At 36.4% G+C, this 25,021-nt stretch overlaps 2 protein-coding genes, 1 long non-coding RNA gene and 1 pseudogene across 9 annotated transcripts; 2 read left to right on the top strand and 2 right to left on the bottom strand.

Moving 5' to 3' along the window:
* LOC104780222 lies at nt 12,509–14,356 on the bottom strand. Of its 7 annotated transcripts, none has more exons than XR_766668.2 (4): nt 13,941–14,353; nt 13,714–13,846; nt 13,565–13,620; nt 12,509–13,163 (listed from the first exon to the last, which is right to left on the bottom strand). It is a non-coding gene; the product is annotated as an uncharacterized LOC104780222 (long non-coding RNA). The 7 variants fall into 7 exon arrangements; XR_766670.2 differs by having other exon boundaries at nt 13,714–13,795; XR_002037682.1 differs by having other exon boundaries at nt 12,509–13,437; nt 13,959–14,353.
* On the top strand, nt 15,889–16,985 carry LOC104780221. Its single transcript, XM_010504722.2, has 2 exons — nt 15,889–16,128; nt 16,211–16,985. The coding sequence occupies exons 1-2, from the start codon at nt 16,068–16,070 to the stop codon at nt 16,771–16,773; spliced, it is 624 nt and encodes a 207-aa protein (XP_010503024.1). The 5' UTR covers nt 15,889–16,067; the 3' UTR covers nt 16,774–16,985.
* LOC104780220 (short-chain dehydrogenase reductase ATA1) lies at nt 22,021–23,096 on the top strand. The gene is made up of 2 exons (XM_010504721.1): nt 22,021–22,430; nt 22,522–23,096. The coding sequence occupies exons 1-2, from the start codon at nt 22,037–22,039 to the stop codon at nt 22,944–22,946; spliced, it is 819 nt and encodes a 272-aa protein (XP_010503023.1). The 5' UTR covers nt 22,021–22,036; the 3' UTR covers nt 22,947–23,096.
* Nucleotides 24,678–25,021, bottom strand: part of LOC104780219 — a 6,889-nt pseudogene continuing 6,545 nt past the window's right edge.

Below are 25,021 nucleotides of genomic sequence, written 5' to 3'. Positions count from 1 at the left end.
AAACCCAAGGGAGTTTACTGCCAAAGCCATTCATCTCTTTGAAGAGGAAGTCACTAGGGACAGTGAAGTTCAAGTTGGGGAGGATTGGTCATTTCTTGAAGCTCAGAGTGAAGTTTGTGCAAAGCAGACTGACTCCGGTATTGCACTCGACCAGGTGCTCGAGCATGCACTCGACCGAGTGAGTGTTAGAGTGGCCGATCGAGCCGAAGAGTCAGAAGCTGTCAATCCTGCTAAGTACATCCCTCCTGCTTACAAACCGCCTCTACCATTCCCAGGACGTTTCAAGGCACAGAAGCTTAAGGAATTAAGGGAAATCATTGAGAAAAAACAAATGTTGACTTTGCAACAAAAGGAAGAGAAGGCTTTGAAGGAAGTGGTTGTGATTGAGAAACAAGAAGAAGTGATGGCCATACAAGAGATCATCATTGCTTACCAAGAAGAAGAGAGAGGACCTGCCTTGGAACAGTATGATCCATATCCTCTCTATAAGGATTTTTTGCTTGATTTATCAAAGAAGAAGGCTCAAGCTCAAGATGAGAAGGATCTTGAAGACCTTGGAGGAGTAATCATCCCAATTAAGCTTAAGGATCCAGGTCCATTCTATCTGCCTTGCACACTTAGCTATCTTCACTACAACCAGTGCTTATGTGACTTGGGAGCATCTATCAGTGTGATGCCCTATTCTATAGCACAAAAGCTTGGGCACACTGACTTCAAGTCCACCAACCTTCATATATGCCTAGCTGATGGTTCAAACAGAGATGTGGTTGGCAAGTTGGAGAATATTCCAGTCAAGATAGGAAGAGCAAGGGTTCATACAGATTTTGTGGTATTGGAGATGGACAAGGAACCTGAAGATCCTATCATCCTTGGGAGGCCATTCTTAGCCACAGTTGGAGCTGTTATTGATGTTAAGGAAGGTCTTGTGACCTTGAACATTTCTGAGGGTATAGCTATGAAGTTTAACATCTATAACCCAACCAACCTTCCTACCATTGATGATCAACCTTTTACTATCAAGGACAAAGGTGGTCATGAAGGTTTAAGTGAAGTGGCAACTCCAAAGGACAATCTCTCTCTTCAAGAAGATTCTGTGGAAAAGCTTAAGAGGTCAGTTCAAGAGTTGACTGGTATGGTTAAGGATCTCCAAGTCAAGCTAAACAAGAGGTCTTTGAGGAAAGCAAGACCAAGGCTCAAAATCAAGAAGAAATATGGTTTGTGTGTTAAGGGTGAGGTGATCAAGGATCAGACTCACAATGATCAAGAAGTGCCAGGGAGGATTTCATCACCTCCTTGGTATCTAAACAAAGCCTAAGAAGGCAGCCAAAGTCAAGCTTAGTGACTCTAAACAAGCTCACTAGGGAGGAAGTCCCTAAGGTATCCTTTGTAAATATGCTTTATTTTCTTAGTAGTTTTGATGTGTTTTGTTTTATGTTTGTGTTGGGCAGGCCTTTCAATGAAAGTGTAGATGGGTATGGAGAGATTTGGACTTGGGGAAGGAGATTCGCAAGCCCACTCGACCAGCCCACGAGAGGTACTCGACCGAGTTGGCAAAGAACTAAGGCCCACTCGATTCTCATTTCTCTAGAATGATCGAGTGGAGGGAAGAACAAGAAGAAAAATTTTGAAATTCCAAACTTTGGTCAAGGAGCTCGACCACGTGCTGGTCGAGTGTCGGGTCGAGTGGCAGCAAAAAGCAGGTCAAAGATTCTCATTTCAAATTTGAATGGTATGGACGCTCCACCCTTGTCTCCTTGCCCCCTTAGCTTCTTTAAATAAAGCCTTACACGATCCTATGTCTCTCACACTCTCTCATTTGCTCAAAACAACTAAAATCAAGTTTTAAAATCTCTCTCAAAGTTCATCTTTTGCTCAAGCTTAGCTCTTTTAAGTTTTTGGGTCACTAACCTATTAAACTTAAGCTTTGAGTCTATTCCCTTCAGTTCTATTCGAAAATGTCTTCAAGGATTACAAGGAAGTCTCAACAAGCGGCTGCAAGCTCCATGGAACGTTTTGATGATCGCCTACAATCAAGAGGAGAAGCTGGAAGAACCACTCGACGCCCCACTCGAGCATGCACTCGACCGAGTGGTGGTCCGAGTGGTCGATCGAGTCAGATGCCGTGTTCAAGAAATCAGTCAGTTGAGGAAGATCCTGAGAGAACTGAAAGTGAAGAAGAAAGGGAGCCAACTCTTAGTGATTTCATGAGGAGAAACAAGGCCAAAGGGAAGAGGCCAGCAGTTGAGATTGAACAAGAGGAGGTTGAGAGTGAGAGTGAAGAAGAAGGTGAAGAAGAAGAGGGAGAGGATGATGGAGAAGCAGAATCTTGTGGATTGACAAAGAGGCAACTTTATGAAGCCTTCATGAGAATGGAGTTCCTGGGAACTAGGTATCCACACAAGGAAACCATGGAGAAGCTAGCCATTGATGAAGATGTGGAGTATCTTTTTGAGAAGAGCAACCTAACCAAGTTCATGGGGCTTTGCATGGAGGGGTATAAAGAAGAAAGTTGTGAGTTTCTAGCCACAGTCAAGCTGCACACATATGCAAGGAAGGATGATGAGTTTGGAGCTGGTCATATTGCTTTCACAATCAAGGGGAAGAACTATGAGCTTTCATTGAAGAAGATAGCAAATGTGTTTGGTTTTGAAGTTGGTAGTAATAGGAGCTTGATGATACCAAGAGAGGAGCTCTATGCCATTTGGGAAACCATTGGAGACAACATCACCTATTCATCCTCCAAGACCAAGAGTTCAAAGATAAGAAGCCCAGTCCTAAGGTACTTCCACAAGGCCTTAGCAAATACATTCTTTGCTAGGAAGGAGACTGGAAATCTCAATGAGGGTGAGCTCAAGGTAATTGACATGGCTCTCAATGGAATCATCCTTGAGGCAAGAAATGGAACCATCATTCTTGGGACCACTGTGGAGACTGACCTTGCAATGGTGCTCATTGACCACATGATATATTTGAGAAGTTGGGTAGGCAAGCTACAAAACAAAGGGTCAAGAGGAGCCTTAGCCATTGGAGGCATCATCACTCCAATACTACAAGCTGCCAAGGTCCCACTTAGAGGAGAGAAGGTTTTGCCAAGATGGATTGACTCAAGCTACCTCACCTCCACTCTCATAGTGGCCAAGGAAATGCATCAAGGAAATCACATCTTCAACTTTGAGCTTCCAACAGTTGGGAAAAAACAGTTGATCTTACCTAATCAAGAGCTCACCACCATTCAAGAAGGAGCAAACATTGACCTTTGGCCAGCTGATGAGTTCTTATTTGATGGGATAGTTCAACCTAGAGTTGATGAAGATGTAAATGTGCAAATGGCTGATGGGGAGGAGCAATTTTACTTTGAAGATTATGAGCCCAACCCAAGGGATATTAGAGGAGTGAGAGAGACTAGTAAGAGGTTGACTCTCCTACAAAAGTGGAGCAAGTGGCATGGGAAGAGGTTTGATAAGCTTAAGAAGAAGGTGACCAATATGGCTAAGTCCATCAAGGGCCTAAAGAAGGAGATTGCTGAGCTGAAGAGTGCAAACTCATCTCCAAGCCATTCAAGCCCTTTGAGGAGGAGTAGCTCAACTAGAGCACTCTCAAGAGTTGCAAACCCTGTGGAACCAGCTAGAGCTTCAATGTAAGAGCCAAATCAGAGGAATAGTAGTTCAAGTAGCCGTGAACAACAATTTTCAAGGCACTCGACCGGGTCACTCGAGCACCGACTCGACCGAGCACCCCAGATGCACACGGCCGAGTTCCAGCCCAGATCACCTTATGGCTTCCCACCTCCAGCTGCTTATCCAGGATATCCAGGTAACCATCCCATCCCACCCCAGTACTTCATGGATCCAGCACTCTACCAGCAGTTCTACCAGCAGCAAGGTCAGAATTTTGACACTCGCGGTCCAGCTCGACCCCCCCACTCGAGCACGTACTCGACCGAGTCCCGGTCGATTCCCATCGTCGAGCTGCCCCAATCTCCACCTCCAAGTCAACAACAAGACCCCAATTACACCTTTGACAGCATGCAAGAGGATGTGGACAGTTTCTTCTCCAATCCTTGAGGTACCACTATCACCTTCCCTTGTAAATACCATAGCATTTGATGTTGTGTTTTGTTTTTGATTTTGAATCCTCTTACAAATTTCTTTCACACAGATGACTGTGTGATTTAAGTTTGGGGGAGGGTTTGAGATAGCATTTGATGTTGTGTTTTGTTTTCTTATTTCAAATTTTTAGCATCATCATGTTAGTACTTGCATAGCATCTAAGGCATAGAAAAACCCTAAAAATTTGAAATTTTTTGCAAAAATCTTTATAAAAAAAGAGTGTTCATGTAGTTTGCATTGCATAATAGCATCTTGTTTAGCATGTTTCATGTAGGATTGTATAATATTTGCATTAGGGATCTATGATGAGTTTTGCCTTGTTAGCTTGTTTAATTCACTAGACTAGGATCAATGCCCAAGTTAATAGTACTTTGATGCTAGTTGAGTGGTTAGAAGCATAAGATTGAACCAAGCCTTGAATTCCTGCATTGCATTTGGTCTAAATTGAAGCATGTTGTGATTTGATGCCATTTCCTATTTATATGAACCTAATATTGACTTGTAATTATCAATTTGTGCATTGCTTTAAACTCATGGATACCATATACATATTTGGATCATCTTTCTCCTTTTTACCACTCTTGTTGATCCAAGTAGCTGATTGAATCATTAAAATCAGTTTCCAATACCCTTAACCAACCCTTCTTTCAAGCCATGTTTATTCTTGAGTGTGTAAGGCCTATTTTGGGATTGAGCTTGGTAGAAAGTGTTAGGTTTGAACTGACAAGAATAATGCCTTGTGTAGTTCTAGTTTGCATTTTCCAAACTAGATAGGACTAGGTGATTTCATTGTTGGGTTTGGGATTTGGTTGTTTGAAAAAGAAAGAAAAGAAAAGAGGAAAAGAGAAAGAAAAGGCTAGAGTCTTTAGGAGGGGAATGTTTTTAAGTAAAATCAAAGTCTGGTGAAAGAATGGGAAGTATGATCAAGATGGTTTCAGTCAAAGAAAATAAAGAAAGAAAAAGAAGAGTTTAGCAAAATGCTTTTATGTCTTAAGAATAAGAAGAAAAGAAAACCATAGCAAATAAGTAAGAATCTCCCATTCCACTAGAAAGATCAAATAAGAAACCTCTCCTAAGACTTTAAAATCAAAAGAGAAAAGGGAGAAAGAGAAGAGAAGAAGTTAAAGGATAGCACTAGGATCAGTTGGGTTTAGATTGATAGGATAAACACTTTGGGTGCCTTTGGGTAGACAAGGTTTTGTTCTTGTATGTGTCTAAGTGTTCTTACCTTTAGCATTCTTCTAAAGCTCAATCCATTTTTATGAGAGAACCTTGATATTGATAAGCCCCACTCTAAAGAGAGACCATCATTGTCTCTAAACCTTTTACTACCAAGCCAAATGAGTTTAAGCATTGCATAGAATTGATTCATGTTCTTGATTAATGAATGTTAAAGGAAATGGTTGATTTGAATGCATGTGGACATCTAAGGCTCAAATCAGTAAAGGTTGTGATATGCTTGTCTAAAATCTTTAAGTACAGCTCATTCAACTTGCATCATAGTACTAGTAACTTGGACATTGATTCTAGATGGTCTATTTGCAAGCTTTAGGAGCTGAGATCCCACTTTCAAACCTCACCTACCTTCTTATGTCTTGTTCATTTGCTTGAGGGCAAGCAAAGACTAAGTTTGGGGGTGTTGATGTTCATATATTTTACCCTGTTTTCCCTTAATATATTCACATCTTTTGCATCTTTTGCTATCCATTTTGACCATTATTGCATAGCTTTAGGACTGTTCTTGCATTAGAGTTTAGTTGCATTGCATTTGCATCTTTTCATGCATAAACAGGTGATTTTGGAGCCTAAGGAGCATGGAAGCAATGCTGAGGAGAAGTGAAGCAATCATGAGGAGAAAGCAAAGGAGCTAAGGCTGAAGAACCAAGGTCCGGAGTCCAACTCGACTGCCCACTCGACCAGACACTCGACCGTGTGCTGAGAGGGACTCGACCGAGTGGGAGGAGCACAAGAGGAGCCAACTCGACCGGTCACTCGACCGAGCACCAGGTCGAGTTGGTCGAGCCGCCTGGCTATTTTGTCTTTTAGCGTTTTTAGGGCTTCCACTACATTTTCTATATAAGGGCTTGTACCTGCAGCCACCAAAAGAGTCCAGCTTTTTAGAGAGTCAAAAACCTAGTTTTTACCTTTTTTAGAATTATTCCTTTTGCACTTTTATTTTCTTAGATCTTGTACTTCTTTTAAAAGGAGAAAAAGACTAAATTCTTCAATATTGTTGGTTTCATAACTTTCTTAATATTGAGAATTTGAGTTTGGTTCTTTCTTCAATATTGTAGATCTTTGATTTATCTTTCTAATGATGCAAGTTTCAGTATTTTCTGGGTTTATGACTTTGATGTTCATCATGTGTTCTTGTGAGTAGTTGCTTAGGATCTTGAGGATGGGTTAGGTTGGGCTGTGTTTGAGGTTTGTTTGATTTGGTCAAGCTTGATTGTTGTAGATCTCTTCTAGGCTAGATGTTCTTAATGCTGATCCTATATCTGAGAGGGTAGGATCTGATTTCAAGCCTCTTAGCATCACACCAATGTCTAAGGAGCATAGATAAGGCTAGATCTAGAGACTATCATTAGGCTTGCTAAGAGATTAGAAGTCTTGTTTGATTTTTGACATATTGCTTAATGCCTGCTTGTGTAGATTCTTTACTTTGTGAGAACAAGTCTAGAGATGCATGAGTTTGATTGTTTCTTGCCATGAGAGTGGATTAAACATGTCTTAGAAATATATGTCTAGAGATTAGCTCAAGTTGTTTGAGATTTGTTGACCAAGTTAGATGACCTCAATCATAGTCCAGCCCATGAATCCCTCCTCAAGACCTTCCTTGTTTATTGATTTCTTAGCTTAAATCCTGTTGTTTGATCGTTGTTTGATTCGTTTTGGTATTGCTCTGTTTTTCTTGTGTTGCTCTGTTTTGCGTATTTGTCCAGCTCGACCCTGCACTCGATCAGCACTCGATCGAGTGCTTGCTCGAGTTCCAACCCAGAACTTGTGTTTATGATTTGTGTTTGTCCTGTTTCACCCTAGTTGCATTTCTGTTGCATTCATTTAGTATCATGTTCATTACTTACCTTGCATTAGTTCAATACTTGCATTTCCATAGTTTCTATTTCTGTTTGTCATAATCACTCTGTTCCATTTGCATTTAGCTCCTATTTCTTGTAGTTTTACTTTCTGCACTTTCCATTTCATCATAGGATTGTTAGTGACAAACAACCTTTACATCTGGCTTGACTTAGACTCATATGCACATCTTGATTGTTCACAAACACTCAGATTGGATTGACACCTATTATACTACAACTGCATAAGGGGAATTGAAACACCTTGCCATCCATTCATTCATAAGTCATCATTCCATACATCATCACCACAACCAACACAAAAATAATCTGTTTCACTAACTCACATAATCAATCAAGACATGCAATCCCAAACACCACAACAGAAACCTAGTGAACCCAAACCTAGAACCGTAAGGGCTCTGATACCAAACTGAAACAACCAGACCCGTTTTTTTTTTTAAATAATAAAATAATAAATAATATTAATAATAATAATAATAAACTACAACTAGTGGTCTCATACCCACTAGCCACCTAACCACAAACACAACCAACAGCAGAAATAACATATATCAATATCCAAATAATATTCCAATAAAAAATAACCAATAATCGAATATAACCATACACCATTATCAAACAACAAGAAACAAGGAACTAGCAACCTAGCAAGTTCTAAAGACCCAACTCTAGCAACCTAACAATGCCAAACAACATCCAATCGAGTCCCTAGAACATCCTCCTCTTCAATACCTTGATTCCACGATCACACTTTGCCTTTACCTGCATCACAAACACAAATTGCAATGCATGAGTAATAGAGATACTCTAACCATCACACAACAATCAACAACCAAACCAGGCTATGCATCGACCGACACAAAGCTTGCATCGACTGACACCAACAGGGAACAACATCGACCGACACATGGTATGCATCGTTTGACACAAGGTTCACTTGCATCGACTGATGCTTCCACTTGCATCGACAGACTCATGTTGGACATCACGCGAAAACCCTAATTGCATCGATCGACGCCTCCACTTGGCATCGACCGATGCTCTTAGGTCAATCCGCGTCGTCCTCGCACTTGCATCGACCGACGCACATAGTGCATCGACTAATGCACATGCCAAGCATCGTTTTTCCCCGAAGCTTCTCGCCGGATCTTCGTTCCTGCAACCACAAGAATCGATCACAAGCCACAAGAAAGCTTCCTAACGCCCCAAATAACATTCTAACAAGCCTAACAACACATAAACAAACAGATCAGAGAAATCTCCAGCTTAGATAAGCCATGGTCATGCACTTACCTTTGCCAATGAGTTTTCTGAACCTTAAACAATCAAGAACACGATCCTAGGAAGCTTCTACAACGATCCCAGCTACAGATCTCTACAGGAAACGCCTCCAAACACCAGAAATCTCCAAGAACACTCAAAAACACTTTTTCTCCCTTCTTTTCTCTCAAAAACGGCTGAACTCGTCGAATGAGACAAAAAACACGACTTAAGGGTTTTCCCTAACCCAAAACGCAGCGTTTAACTTAAACTCGTCCGCAGAAAACAACCTTACATCGACCGATGCAATCCCTAAACCGGGATTTTTGTTTGCGGATGTTACAGTTGCAGTGGAGGGTATACCACGAGTAAAAAAACCCCGATCTCCAAGGACCGCATGAAAGCATCCCAGGGGACTCAAATTGTCATAGCAAAAGGACGTGTTTGCCTCGTCCTAACTTCCATCCGATGGAAACATTTTGCCTGAGATCTGTACTTTAGTAGTTTCTTCCACATCCAAGAACCCTTAGTGGTCGAATCCTTTACCGACCAGAAAGAAGAGGACCGTAACAGCTCCCGCTTAACCCAAATAACCCAGAGAGAGTATTTGGCCGAAACTATACCCCAAATGAATTTGAAGCAGCTAACATTATTGACCTCCACCAGTGACTTTAGGCCCAAGCCACCTTCCTCCTTAGGTAAACACACATCAACCCAGGAAACTTTATTTTTCCTCCCATTTAGTTCTGGCCCTGACCAGAGAAATGCTGCACAAAGCCTTTCAATCATGGACACATGCACTAGGAAGTCTGAAGGCAGAAATCAAAAAATTGGTGAGACTCACAATAACAGAACTGAGTAACTGTAAACGGCCAACAAAAGATAGAAACCGTTGCTTCCAAGAACTAAACCGAGACATGATCTTTTCAATTAGCGGGAAAAAATCATGGATTGTCATATGCTTAGTGAGTAGGGGCAGGCCCAGGTAGCGAACTGGCCATGTACCCAGAGCAAAGGGTAAGGTTGTGACAAGCATTTGACATTCTTGGTTAGATACCCAGGCGAGGAAAAGCGTCGATTTCTCCGGACTGATATATAAACCAAAATAAGCAGCAAAACGCTGGAAAACCTCTAAAATCCCTTCAATCGAAGAAGCTTTACCATCAGGAAAGACCATTATATCATCAGCAAAACAGAGATGGGTCAGGTTCAAACCATAGTTCCCACAGTCACTTCCCGGATGGTCACCTATCGTGAGACTACTCCAGCTCAAGCACGCTAAAATCTGGAGTTCTCTCATGACCCTTCACCGAAAATATAAGTGCATTTTGGTGACATAGGTGGCCAAATCAATTTTTTAAACCTCTCTGCAAGTCTCTGAAACCGGGGTGTCACAATTCATCCCCAATAACAGATCGCAATGTCCTCATTGTGCACCAAGACCGTCACCCCCGACGGTGTGAGCCCACTCGACTCCAAACGCGTATGGGTTCGGCTCTAATACCACTTGTAACTTCCCGACCGCCACCTATTAGTGGGCCCCATGTCCTCTCACTAGGTCCGTGAGCCCATCCATATCCGACGACCGGTTTGCTATGTCCGGGAGACTTTAAATAATTGTTACCATCACTACAAATCACTACATGATCTTTCTCTGTGTTTTTTTCTCACTAGCACAGTTCTGACAGTCACTTCCCGGAAGGTCAGCCATCTTGAGACTACTCCAGCTCAAGCATGCTTAACTCTGGAGTTCTCTCAGAGCCCTTGACCGAAAAGATAAGTGCACTTTGTGACATATGTGGCCAAATAAATTCTTTTAAACCTCTCCGCAAGTCTCTGAAACCAAAGCGTCACACATATCTAGTTGAGGTGAAGTCAGATTCGAGGTTAGGTTTTAAGATTTCTACTAGTTTGGGTATAGTTATCAAGCGTAAGTCTTCTTCTTGCCTTATTTTGATCCTCTAAGAAGCTAAGTTGTATCTTTCGTGAGTATTGATCCTGAATACAAGCCAAAGTTTGATGCATTGGTGAGAAAATATATGAGAAACTCAGAATGCTTAAGTTTGTTTTCTTATAAGTTTCTCTTCTATAAGTTTTTTTCTATTGATTTAACTTTGTGCCATGTTTATGTCAAGTTACATGTTGTATAACTGGTTTTTGTTTGCAGATTACAATGTTAGCAAAGAAGTAACTAGGTGTCAAATACTGGATTGGTTTTCAGAGGAAGAGGTTGTGGTGGGAGAAGAGACTAGGTGTTAGATACAGTGGCTTGGTCTAATGATAAAATTCTTTTTATCTTATCACTACAAGAAATATGTATATTGTTAGCGCGAAAAAATTGCTATCATACATATAACATAGCGTTATCATAAATGCTATGATATTGGCAGCTATGGTAGATACCCCACATACGATAGCGTTTTTGGCATGCTTTAATAGATACTCACATACGATAGCATTTTCATATTATAGCGCCAATCAAATGCTATAATACATTTTATGGTAACACAAAATTAGTGTTATTTTTTTCGCATAGATATATTTTATAATTTGTATATTTGAATCCTAATTCGTAGAATTTATTTATTTGTATTTTTATATTTCATAAAATTATCAACATCCATAAAATCCTTTATCCTATAAAGCACAAGTCACTTGCCCAATAAAAACATGCCACATAAACTTTTTCATAATTTATATTTCATAAAAACAAATTGAAGTCAAGCAGAAAAAAAAATCTAAAAAAAACTGTCCAAAACCTTTTATTTCTTACACCTATTATTTGAGAAAAATGAAAATAAAAAAGTTACGGTCCTACTTTTCCTCCAACTGTTCACCCATGATCTCCATCTCTGTTCTGCAACTATGAATTACAGTTTTATCGTTGACAAAAAAAAAAGTTACTGTTCTATCTCTTGCATATTTATTTTCGTTTGTTTTCATTATTCCAAATCTCTTTATGAAGCCAAAAAAAAAAAGACTTCCCTTCTTTCATTTTCTCTGTTTCTTTTTCCATCTATCAAGAGTTTTTCTTTTGTAGTTTTATCATTATCTTTTACCACCAAAAATTTCTAGATCGTTGATTTAAATTGTCTTTTAAGTTGTTTTCAGGTACGATTGCAATCGGCTAGAAAATGTTCATTGCTTTCACACCGATTCCACGATTAAAGCTTGATGAATAACATTGGACTCATGTCTCCAGCCATTCTCATTCCCTATTCAGCATGGGCAACCACTTTTTGTGTTTGTATAATACCCCTACAGTTTAGCAAACATCGTACATGCATGTACGTTCCCTCAATTTGTTTTTACAATTACATCAGTTCAGTTACAAAATTGATTTCTACAAGCTCATCTTTGATCTTAACATTGTCTTCCATGCTTTTTGTGTGAATGTAGAGAATCATGGTGTAAAGTAAAAAAAGAAGTTCACCAAGAAGACGTTTTTACATCCAAAACTAAAGAAGCTTCTAGGACGATACACGAAAGAGAAGATGATCCCGCCAGGTTACAAATTCTCTTGATTATAAAAACAACTATTATTTGTTTAGTTTTATTTTTTGGGGGCTAAGTTGTTAACATCTTTTTCCATATTAGCAATGGATTTGCTTTTCTAACAAAATTAATACATTTATGTACATTACTTTTGGATATTCATAAATTAGTAATTCATATGATTTTTTTTTTGTATTTTTACTAACAGAGCAATTAAAAACTATCTCATCATATAAGTGAATGCGATGTGTTGACTAAAAAAATGTGAATAGAATACTCAATACTATACAATGATTAGAAAATTACAATAACTTAGTTATAGTGTCCCAAACTGAGAAATTGTTGTAATGTTCTAAAATTTTAACAAGCACAATACATTTAATTCTGGGGGGCATAATACAATCTTTAGATGATAAATTTGTTGACATTTCGCCTAATATTCTTTTTATTCAGTCGAATGAATTTAAATGAGAAAGTATATATGAAAACAAATATTATTACGTTTCACATATCCATCGTTACATTTAATTATGATACAATGCAGTATAACTGAAAATACATAATACATTGATGATAATTTCCGGTGCAAAGCACCGGGTTTACCACTAGTTAATATTACATTAACCAAATAAGTCTTACATAAAATCAAATGCCACCAATCTTAATTAAAATAAAATTAAAATCACAAAAAAACAATAGAGACAAGCTTCTAAGAACATGTACATGTAACTCATCCAAAGTGAGGAGATATAGAAGGTACATGGAGCTGTAGATCATCATGTTCTTGGACAAGGCTAGGATCTCTACTCTTTACCTTACAAGTTTTAAGGATAATACGACATGTTAACTTTAAAAGCGTTGGGCATCCTCATTCTTCTATCGATACAAGGAAATCCAATGGCCATCGAAAACCTTTTATAATAAGTGGGATGATCGTACAACTGCAAAATTAAGGACTAGATCATAGAGGCAAAGTGAGAAAGACTCACAGATAAAACTAGCAATGGACATAGAAAAGACACTAACCTGAAAGTATTTTAGAAGCTGCACATTTAAGTAATGTCAAACCAAGTGCAGCAATACAAATTGATAGGAAGCAGACTCTCTAGCCAAGAGTTTCAGGGTCTTGTTTAGTAACACAGTATAACAACAACAAAATCTAACCTTGTGTCCTAGCATTTCTTGCTCTCTTATCCCATTTCTTCAACCAACAAAAAAAAAGAAAAAAAAAATTAGAACAACAAGACAACGGAAAAAGTTTAAGCAACTCATACAAATCGATTATAATATAAATAAGCTCATGAGCTTCAGTAGCAACTCTTCATCACTTAAATTCAATTGCTACATGAGAATAATATTATTAATATAACATCAATCACACTGTGAACGAATAAATAAAAGAAGCGAGGACCTTGAGATTGGAAAAGCTTTCGAAAAGCTTCCGACTTCAAGGTTAAAATTTGCTCAAACAACAACTACAATTTACATTAGCAAACAAATCCAACATTCTGATTTAATTTCACAAGTATACACAAACTCATTATAGAGGTTAAAACAGAGGTAGATGTGGGATTCTAACATCATTCATACTCAGTTACTCACCGTGAAAGTAATGACTTTTCAACACCTTTTTATTTCAGCTCATGCTTCAGCTGCATCTAATACAAAAAGCCGAGCACAACTTAACTAGAAACCACCAATTTGAATTATAGCTTCCGTGAGAGTGAAATTAGACCCGACGATTTTCTTACCCGTCTAACGTCAACACTGGAATGAAGGGTAGAAATTATCTCCGATCTTCTTCAGGTCACCACATCTGCAACTGCATTTGTTCTGAGAAAATCGAAACTCCTCTTAGATCCACAATATCTTACCAAACCAGATCTGAACAAGAGGAAGACAAAAAAAAAAAAAGAAGAAGCTACTAATCCAATTCAAAATCAAACGAAAATGAGAAGCAAAAGAGAAAAGTAACAACCAAATCACAAAAACCCACATCTTTACAATCTCTGAAACTTTTTCACCCAATCTTCTTCTCCGTTCTTAATCGTCTCATCTTCACCATGACTAGACCAATCCGAATCTGGGTTCCTTGCTTTCGTTGGTGTAGACCCACTCGAATATGGATTTTTGATATTTTAGATGGCTCCAGATTTGAATCTGACAACATCTTCTAAGTAATCTCTCTCTCTCGCTCTCTCTTCTCTGGGCTGGAACAAGATGAATGTCGGGTGTGGAGAGATGAAGATAGAAATTAGGTTAGAGTTTTGTGTTTTTTTTCGTAAGTGTGGGAGATAAAAAGTGTAATATTTGGCTAAGTGATATGTTAGGTCTGATAGATTTTATGTCTTTAGGGTTTTCGAGAAAGAGGGAAAAGTCTGAAAGGCAAAAAGTCTAAATTTTTAACTAGGCGGAACCAGTGATTTTAGCTTCCCGGTTAGTGAAATTCTATCTTAGCACTAACAAAATGCTATAATATAGTAACCATAATTTCAACACATCTTCAATAGCAGTTCAGCAAACCGTGCTATTACATTATGCTATCAATGTCGACTTTTTTTGTAGTGTATCTAAACTTTTGGTGTTCTTCTCTCTTGTCTGTGTTAGTGTAGATTTGATTTAGCCTCTCGTATATTCAGCTATTTAATTTCTGATATGTTCAAAAGGTTTTTGGGGCATTAGGTGGTTTAAAGAACTCAAGGCCGGTTGAAGCTGATTGTAAGCAAAGAAGAACTAGGTGTCAAATACAAGAATTGTTTAAACTTATCTTTTATGTATTTTTACTTTGTAATGATATTGTATACCATTGTTTTATATAAATATAATAAAATTATGGTATTTTCTGTTTAACTTTTTAAATTATCCAAAAAACAAAACAATATCTTCCTAAATTGTAATTTCTATAATATTTGGTGTAACAATTAAGAGCAAAGTGCAATTGCTATCGTTGAATATACTATTGCATAGAAAAATTGCTATCGTTGAATATACTATTGCATAGAAAAATGCTATATTTGATGAAGACATGATAGCAATGCCAAAAACCGTTATCAAAAGTGACAGACCTATTATAACTGCCGATGATAGAGCGCTTATTAAAACGCTATAGTATCGTTAGTAGCGTTATTCAGATGTTACGAAATGTCAATATTTTTGTAGTAGATTACTGTGACCGCATACAAGTATGTTATTGTTAATATGTAAATTATATTGTCTGCTAATTGCTAATGCACTAAATTATATAGAAGAAGAAAATCTAGATTTTCAATTATATATCTTTTGTGCAAATCAAACTTTTCAATTACAAAAATATCCTAACTTATTTCAACAACCATTGGGACTAAAATATAGATAATTTATCTATCTTCTTTATAAAATGGCGTTGAACTTCATTATATATCTTAAAAAAAAATAATTCCTACCTAAAAATATCAATGATATGTTACCTTTTTGTGTTACTATTAGACATTATCTTATTTGTTTCATTCTAATGACCTATCAAATGGATTACGTGGGAACTAAATAATTAATTTCAATATCAGTTGTATCTTTTCTCAACTCATTTTTCTTCGGTAGTTGAGAAAACCGAAAGAGACCCTGACCAAAAAAAATGAAAGAAAACCCTACAACAAAAATTATATAGCAAATTAAAATTTAAAATTTTCATTTTGGTAACAAAAAATTATTTCGTCGTCATTAGGTGAATTAAGAAAAAACTATGAATTACTATAATACCATTCCATTCCTTAAAAAGAAAAAATAATAGTCCTTTCTAGCTTGGTGATGAAAAAGCTAATTTATTTTAAGATAAGTAGAAAATAAATAAAAACATTGCATGCAGTGCGATCCATAGAAGACTGAAGACCAATAAACTCACACCACGTGTCTAGCTTCACACACACATGCCGAAACCAGCCGGCAAAACTTGAGGGGAATATACGACAGTGTCAGGAGTTCAGTTTCTGACCAAACACGTGTCGGAAAACTAAAGAAAACAACTGCGAATAAGATTTTGGGCCTTCGGGCATCTTTCTTCACAACAAGCATCTTCGGTCTTGATCCTCAGCATCTATGAAAGATCCACCGTTCAACTTGTCAAGATCCAATGGCTCAGCATCTATCTCTCTTCAGATCCACTAATCAACTAGCCTTGATCCATCCAACGGGTCAGATTCAATCTCTCTCCATAGTAATCCGCTCTCTTGTTCACCCGTTTATATAAACCACTGACTCAATCTTCTTCGTTAGGATATACTAAAAACATTTTAGAAATGGCGACTTTGGATTCTCCGTTAGAGGTTTTAGCTTTCGACTACGTTAACTTCGTCTTTAACAATCTCTGGACATGGATTGCCGTCGTGACGGCCGCTGTTAGTTTCTGGCGTATCCGTTCCACTACCACAATCAGCGGCCGCGGCAGAAGAGACGAAGGTTTCATAGATGAATCTCCTCGTGAGCCACAGAAACCACAAGCGACGAAGGCTCCTCTCGTTGTGGAAACGAGACCTCCTAAGGTTAAGGTAACGGAGACAGAAGATTGGAGTTTGTTGTTGTGCAATGACGGAGTGACGAAGGGGAAGCTAACGGTGTACTACGAGGAAGAGATCGACGGAGAGAGAGATGAAGATGGCGAAGAGACAACGGCCGTTAAGTATGGAGGAGGTGAGAGTGGAGAGTGGTGGGAGAGATGGGAGAGTGTGGTGAAGATGAGAAACGGAGACGAAGGTTGGTACCGTTACGTGGATTTAACGGTGATTAACGGAAGTGTTGTGAGGTTGTGGGATGCAAACGGAGTCCGTAATGGTGGTTGACTGGTTGGGTTAGTGTGGAGCGTAAGGAGTGCTTTGGTTGAGACAAATTCGGAAGATTATAATTTTCTAATTTGAGCATGATTATTATTCATTGAACCTTTTTGGTTTAAAGACTATTTTTTTTGCTGAAGTAAAAGCTGTAATTTGTATATATATTTTAGTGGTACACAACTATGATTGTTGAATAAGAAGAACAAATTCACTTCCATGGATTTTATTTTTGTTAAAATATTTACATATGTCAAAATAACATTGTTTTTTTTTGGTTTTCATAGTTCGAACATTATATATAAGGGGATAAAAGGAGAGAATGAAACCATTAAACAAGAAAACTTGTTAAGAGCCCACATAACTCAATCAATCGAATTCAAAGGACGCTGAGTGCGCAAGTTTGCTATGGGCAATGCAATTGAAGCCTCTAGTAACCAAAAGTCGTATTCGAGGTGGATATATCATTAATTCAAACCATTCATTGAAGACTCCAAATCTTAGACTAGGAAAGTACGTGGATGTGAGATATCGTTGTCATGCCAAGAGAAACATGTTAATCATGAAGCCAATCTTTATCTTGCCAAAAGAGAAACAAATATGTGTATCAATGGACATGCCAAGAAGAGCTTTACAACAAATGAATTTAGTAGTATTATAACTATGTTTGTGTTGGTGCTGGATATCGTCACGTGTAATAATTATGATCATGGGATGACCGAAAAATAAGGGAAGGTTGTCAATAATTCAACCAACTCAATCAGGGAAGGATGACATTCAAAGGTAACCAGGGAAACCGGAAGTTTCCCGAGAAAAAAAAAGAAAGTAGTAAGACATTGATCGAGTCATGTCATCAGAACTTGTTATCTCTCACCTCCATCTCAAAAAGAAAGCCTCAATGATAATAGTAGTTTACGAGTCATGTCATCAGAACTGTTATTGGATTTGAGTTAATGTAATAAAGGAAGAAAAACAAAATTTAAGAGATAGAGGTGAGAGATGGCAATTTTTTTTTTTGTCATTTTTAGTAATTTCTTTTCTTCTTTACTTTTTCTACCTCACACTTTGTAATACTAGTAAGACATTGATCGAGTTCACTAATTGCTCTGTCAATGATAATAGTAGCTTACCAGTCATGACATCAGAACTATTATTGGATTTGAGTGAATGTAATAAAGTAAGAAAAACTTTTTTAAGAGATGGAGGTGAGAGACTGAGAGATAACAAGTTTTTTTGTCATTTTTAGTAATTTATTTTCTTCTTTACTTTTTCTATCTCACCTATCTTCACTAAGTGGATCATATCGACTATTTTGTAATTTTGAATAGTATTTGTACTGCTTTACATATCATTAAAGCATCTAAAATGTACTAAAACACAAACACACTCTTAAAATAATAGACAATATTGGTGGATAATCATGATATTGAAAGTAATAAAAAAAACTAACGGTATAGCAGAAAAGTTAGGTAACTAGCTTTTTCTAAGGATTTGAAAATTCAAAATTGTCCTCAGTTAAAAGATAAAATATACAATAAATTATAATTTTAGAAAAAAAAACATCTAATAAATAATAAATAACATGTAATAAAAAAAATAATGTGTTAAAAAGATACATCTTTATGTTATCATAATTTGATGAAATAACATGTTACAAAAGAAACACACCCTTAAATTGTAATATTGTATTAAACACAAGCATACCCTTAAAATAATGGGCAATATTGATAAATGACCATGATATTGAAAGTTATAAAGAAACTAATGTTGGAGCAGAAAAGTTGGGTAACTAGCTTTTTAAAAAAATATGAAAATTCAAACTTATCCTCAAGTAAAAGACAAAACATATTTTAATTTTTTATTAAAACATCTAATAAGTAATAAATAACATGTAATATAAAAAAATAATGTGTTAAAAAGATAGATCTTATGTTATCATGTGTAATTCGAAAAAGTAACATGTTACAAAAGAAAATGACGGATGGTTAAAAACAACATGACGACAAATATTCTAAAATAGATTAAGTGTTCTGTGTGAATTTGAAAATAAACATGTTACCATAAAAACTGACAGACGTAAAAAATAACATAATGACATAATTTTCAAAAAATGTTTTGTGTGATATTGTAAAATAGCATGTAATCTATACTAGTATTTTTGCAGCAGTTTTTGCTCAAAAATATTTTTCGGAAAGTTTTTACATTGAATGTTATTTAATGTTTATATTCATATCCAAACAAGTTTAATTAACTTTCTCTATTATCCTTATAACCAAACACAGTTAAAATATTTTAAATACCCATATATATATATATATAATTTTCTATAATTAATAAAGATATTTAGAAGATTTATTCCAGATTAAAAAAATTATTCTCCTATTATCTCTTTTTGATTTTAGAATTTAAATGTAGTGAATCATCATATAATACATAAAGTTAATAAAAAATATGTATTTTTCCTTCAGATATTGTGATTTGAATTTTTTTAAACAAACATATATTACTCAATTAATATAAAAAGTGTGTTTTCAACATACATACATAGTAAATTTACTGTATATAGTAAATTATAAAATTTTAAGAAGTTTATAATTGATAACTGATATATCTAAACTTAATAAAAAAATTTAAAATTATAAATATTTAAACATATTAAATTTTAAAATTACACAAACGAGTTATATTACATGACGGTTTATATGACCTTACATGATTGAATTATACTAAAAAATAAACTATCAGTAATATAATATTTCAATACGGGTTAAATCCTCATTTTAATGTTTTAACAACACCAATATAAAATATGTCGAATCAAACTGATTTAATTAAGATTGTAGTAAACAAAAATTATTGTGCGGTATACCACGGTTTATATATTAAATCATTAAAATTAAAAAAAAAAGTATATTAGCAAAATTAGTATTAAAATAGTACATTAACAAAAAAAAAATTAAAAAGCTTACCCTGCGGTACACCGCGGGTCCTAATCTAGTTGGGTATAAAAAGTAATTGTAATTGGAAAGAGAAGTCTGGTCCAATGAAAATCTTCTTAATACTTTTAAATCTATTGTTATTTACTATAAATACTCTAAATAATTAGCTAGAAAACCAAATTTTTTACAGTTGCTACGAACATATTTCGCTCTCTTTTAAATATATATATACTAGATTAGGACCCGCCCGATGTGCGGGTTTATAGTTTTTAAAATAAAATTAAATTTATCAAAGAATATAAAGTAAATATTTTTAGTAAGTAAATAGATACACCGATGTGTCCAATGTGATATTTGATGCAAAAGATGTGACTCTACGGTTGAAACTATTAATCACGTTTTTATTTTGAATGTCCTCGTTTGTGTGAAGTTTGGGATTTATCTCTGACTCCGGTCTTGTTAGAGGGTTTACCATATAAGTCGGTGTACTCGAATTTAGATTTTGTTTTCTGGAGGGTCGCCTCTCAACAGGGTGATCATGATCAACTCTTCAATTACCATGGATTTTATGGGCAATCTGGAAGACCATAAAAAAAATCAAGGTTAAGAGATAGAGGGGAATGATATAATTACTCAGATTTTGGCTGACAATTTAGCCTGGGAATAGGCGCTCTCTTTTACGGCAGTCATGTCAGCTCCATCTTCGTATTCAGATGTCCAGGTTTCTTCACCTCGTTGTCAGATTGATGGTTCTTGGAAAGCAACCAATGTGCATTCATGATTGGGCTGATGGTGTTGCATAAGTGAGGAGCCAATCTTGTTGTTGGAGGCCAAGTGTCTAAAACAGAGCCCCTCCCCCTGCATTCGGAGTTAAAAACGTTGTTGTGGGCCATTGAGCGGATACGTGTTGAAAGGATCGCTTGTCAACGTTTTGAGAATGATTGTGCTGAGTTACTCACTATTGGTGCAGTCTTCTGAATATTGGTCGTCCTTCTCCAACTTGCTCGATGAGTTTAACTCGCTGGAGTCTTTCCCATTATTCTCCATCTCTTGGATCCCGCGTGCGTCAAATACGAAGGGGGATTATCTTGTCTGTGCTTTGTGTTCTCTTATCTCTGAAGTTTCTTTTGTAAATCATTTCCCTCATGTTTGGGCAGCTAACCGAAAAATTTCCTTTTAATTGTTTGATTGAAAAAAAAACAGTAAATAGATACACTTTTAGTTAAAGAAAATAGATGTAGATGAGTTCAAAGTTATTAAAATAAAATTAAATGTTACAAAGAATATATATTTAGATATTTTCGTAAGTAAAAACAATATGTAAAAGTAAAGAGATAAACTTTTAATTACAGAAAATAGTTGTTTTTTTTTTGCTATAATACACTAATATATATCCATTTACAAATCTACTATCTACATCACCATTAAAAGTGTATTTGTACACACAAATATATTTTACTGTTAAAATATATTCTTTAGTCTTTACTATTACCAAAAAATTGTCTTTATAAACACATTAAAGAATATACTATATGTCTCTTTACTTTAACATTTGTGTAGTTACAAAAACGCATATGTTAATCTTACATACTCCTACCATATATATTACAATAGCAGTCTTTTTGAATAAATTATTTGATTGGTGAAAAAAATATGAGGCAATCTATTTTTCTATATGTTTTTTTTTCAACAATATTTTTTTTGTGTAAAGGTGAGTATTTACATTTTTTTTAGAAACAGTAATTAATTATATAATTTTCACAATCATTTATTCTTATATAAAAAAAATAATATTTTTTCTTGTAAAATTAGCAACTTAAAATTAAAATAAGTAAACAATATTATAATTTCGAATTTTAGGATATATATATATATATATAATTTCCTTATAATGATTTTTCTAAATTTTAAAACTGTTTAAATATTTTAAAAAAAATTAGGGTTTTTTCTCTATTTTAATTTTATATAAAACCTTTTTATGGTAGGTTTTGAATTTTTACATTTTTATTTTTTATAACTTTAATAAATTTAAAATTGATATGTGTCAACATCTAAATGATACAATTGACACATGTCACGATCTTGTTAATGAGTAATTTTGACATCAAACTTTATATAATAATAAGATATATTTATATATATATATATATATATATATATATATATAAATTTATCAAACTTGAATTAACGTGAAGAAGATGAATGAACTAACAAGTGAAAGAAATTAGAGTAGTTGATGGAGAGGTAAAGAGCATGTCTAACAAGAAGAAACATAAAAAGGTGTTATAACAACAAGATCGAATATCAATATCCTCTCAAGAGATAGTAAACCTAAAATGACAAACTCAAACAAAAGATTATTTGAGAAGGTTGCGATAATAACCGGAGGAGCAAGAGGAATTGGAGCGGCCACGGCTAGATTGTTCACGGAGAACGGTGCGTATGTGATAGTTGCGGATATCCTTGAGAATGAAGGCATTCACGTGGCGGAATCGATCGGTGGGTGTTACGTTCATTGTGATGTGTCCAAGGAGGCTGACGTTGAGGCCGCGGTGGAGCTAGCTATGAGACGTAAGGGGAGGCTGGATGTGATGTTCAACAACGCCGGGATGACGTTTAACGAAGGTAGCATCATGGAGATGGACGTGGACATGGCTAACAAACTTGTCTCGGTCAATGTCAATGGTGTTTTGCATGGCATCAAACATGCCGCTAAGGCCATGATCAAAGGTTTGTTATTACTACCTTAGCTTAAACTCCACATTATGTAAGTGTTTTAATTATAATTAAGACAACTAATTAAGTTTAGCTGTCCGAGAAGGAGGAGGAGGAGGATCGATAATATGCACATCGAGCTCATCAGGGGTAATGGGAGGACTAGGAGGGCACGCATATACACTCTCCAAAGGAGCCATTAACGGGTTAGTGAGGACAACGGCGTGCGAGCTTGGGTCTCATGGCATCCGTGTGAACAGCATCTCTCCTCATGGAGTTCCCACTGACATCTTGGTTAATGCGTACCGTAAGTACCTTAACAATGACAAACTCGATGTTGCTGAGGTCACCGACATTGTGGCCGAGAAAGGGAGTTTGCTGACCGGTAGAGCCGGTACTGTGGAGGATGTGGCTCAAGCAGCTTTGTTTCTTGCAAGCCAAGAATCATCAGGGTTCATTACCGGACATAACCTGGTTGTTGATGGTGGTTACACGTCGGCCACTAGTACCATGAAATTTATCTACAACTAGTTTTCGTTCTGGTGAATTGATTGGAAATATCCTGGAGATGTTTCCTTTTCAAAGTTGTTCTTTAATTTTCATGTTTTTATTCTTAACATGAAACCAAGTATTCCTCTTCTTTCTCGTGGTTAAAAGAGTGGACTATGTTTTTCATTTTTCTTTTTGCCGTCTAAAATTATTAAAACTCTCAAAGAAACCCGTTCACGAGGAAACATAACATTGCAGCTCAAAACAGGGCACAAATGCTTATAACAAATAGAAGATGACTAAGATTATTAAAAAGATTACTAACCCAAAGAAATTATTCCGCGCTTTTTTTCTTCAATTAATACGCATATGTAACCAAGTAAGACCTCCACTAGCGCTTGATCAAAAGCGTCCATTTCTTGTAAATTGTTTGGCAATGTCTATTGCAATCAGCTGAATTTGTTTTTGTTGATGAGAGTTAAAGGTTACAATAAGAAAACCTATAACTAAGAGATGAATCTTGAAAAATACATTTAAAGAGTAGATGATGTTTAGANAACCCTCCTCATCCTTTGTGATTTCCTTTACTATGGCATTTCCCCAATCCATCAAAGTTACTTCCTCACCAACGGATATCGCAATTGCATCAGCTTCCTCCATCCAAATGTTCTTGGTGAAAGTGGTTGCCTTTTCTCCAGCACCTTCAAATTTCTTGTGCTTTGGTATCAGGCGAACAAACGGCTCATCAGGTCCATCCGTTAAGGTAAATAGTACACGACGCTCTGCAATCACAGCCGTGTGTCTAGAGCACACAGGATCAATTATTCTCTTGTTAATAGACCAAAGTTTGTCCCATTCCATCAAATTTANCTAAGATTATTAAAAAGATTACTAACCCAAAGAAATTATTCCGCGCTTTTTTTCTTCAATTAATACGCATATGTAACCAAGTAAGACCTCCACTAGCGCTTGATCAAAAGCGTCCATTTCTTGTAAATTGTTTGGCAATGTCTATTGCAATCAGCTGAATTTGTTTTTGTTGATGAGAGTTAAAGGTTACAATAAGAAAACCTATAACTAAGAGATGAATCTTGAAAAATACATTTAAAGAGTAGATGATGTTTAGAATTAACTAAGCTCATAGTTTCCATAAGATGGAGGTACCGTCTAGACGAATGACTTCGTTCTGGTATGATATATGGTGTCCGCTGGCGCTGGGGAAGCATTGTGGGTTCACGTGCCACCATTAATATGGGAACAGCTGTTCATGTCTCTGTTGCTGCTGCTGTCGCTCTGCATCGAAGACGGAAGCATTAAGTTGCAAAATAATTAAAAGTCAAAGTGTTAAAATTAATTAGTAACTCTTTAAGGCTTTCCAAATGAATGCTAAAACAATTCCCAGGTTCGTGGTTCTTGAACGTTGATCTTCTTCATGCTTTCCACCTACGTCTTGTGATTATGAATTCACTGTGTCCATAGGCTGCCATAAACTCTTACCAGGACTCAACACCCTCGGCCTCTCCATGTTCACCATCGATTACGCCCCAAACAGCCTAAACCCACCTCACGCATTTCGTCCGCCGGAAAACTTATCGCAGCATTCGATAGCCAATTGGCCGGAATACAATCAATTGTCGCCTCTCTCTTTGGAGTTCTTCCCGATGACATTCTCGTTAAGTCATTGCAGCTGGTCTCAAAATGTAAACACTAAGCAGAGTAGAATGAATGGAGACAAGTTTGCAACTTTAAGCTATAACGAGATTTAAAAAAAAATTAAGCAAACTGATAAAAGCTCTGTTTTTCATTGTCTTGAACCTAACGAGCAATTTCTCAACACAACGGGAAAATCAAAAATAGAGTTTTTTTCTTGTGTGCCACGTTCATTCATCACTTAGCCGCTCTACCATCTGGAATAGAGAACAGGACAATGGGCTTAGACGATTTGACAAAAGGCACATCACAACTGAAATAGCCTTTCCTCTCAAGCTGAATCACATCTCCACATTTCAGATTCCTCATATTCGAATCACCAAGTGCCAGTGTTTCCTTCTTCGTGTTAGGATTCACAAAATCAGCAACTTCATCATCATCTTCCAGCTGGGTTGCAGCAAACAAAA

Source organism: Camelina sativa, chromosome 4 (assembly GCF_000633955.1).
Source record: "Camelina sativa cultivar DH55 chromosome 4, Cs, whole genome shotgun sequence".
Lineage (NCBI taxonomy): Eukaryota > Viridiplantae > Streptophyta > Magnoliopsida > Brassicales > Brassicaceae > Camelina > Camelina sativa.
This window is presented reverse-complemented; position numbering and strand designations above follow the sequence as displayed.

Bases quoted from the DNA above. Each gene is read 5' to 3' on its own strand.
- LOC104780220 (XM_010504721.1), top strand. From the start codon at position 22,037: ATGACAAACTCAAACAAAAGATTATTTGAGAAGGTTGCGATAATAACC. The intron at 22,431-22,521 runs GTTTGTTATTAC...CTGTCCGAGAAG, and splicing joins CGCTAAGGCCATGATCAAAG to GAGGAGGAGGAGGATCGATA.
- LOC104780221 (XM_010504722.2), top strand. From the start codon at position 16,068: ATGGCTCAGCATCTATCTCTCTTCAGATCCACTAATCAACTAGCCTTG. The intron at 16,129-16,210 runs GTCAGATTCAAT...CTTCTTCGTTAG, and splicing joins AGCCTTGATCCATCCAACGG to GATATACTAAAAACATTTTA.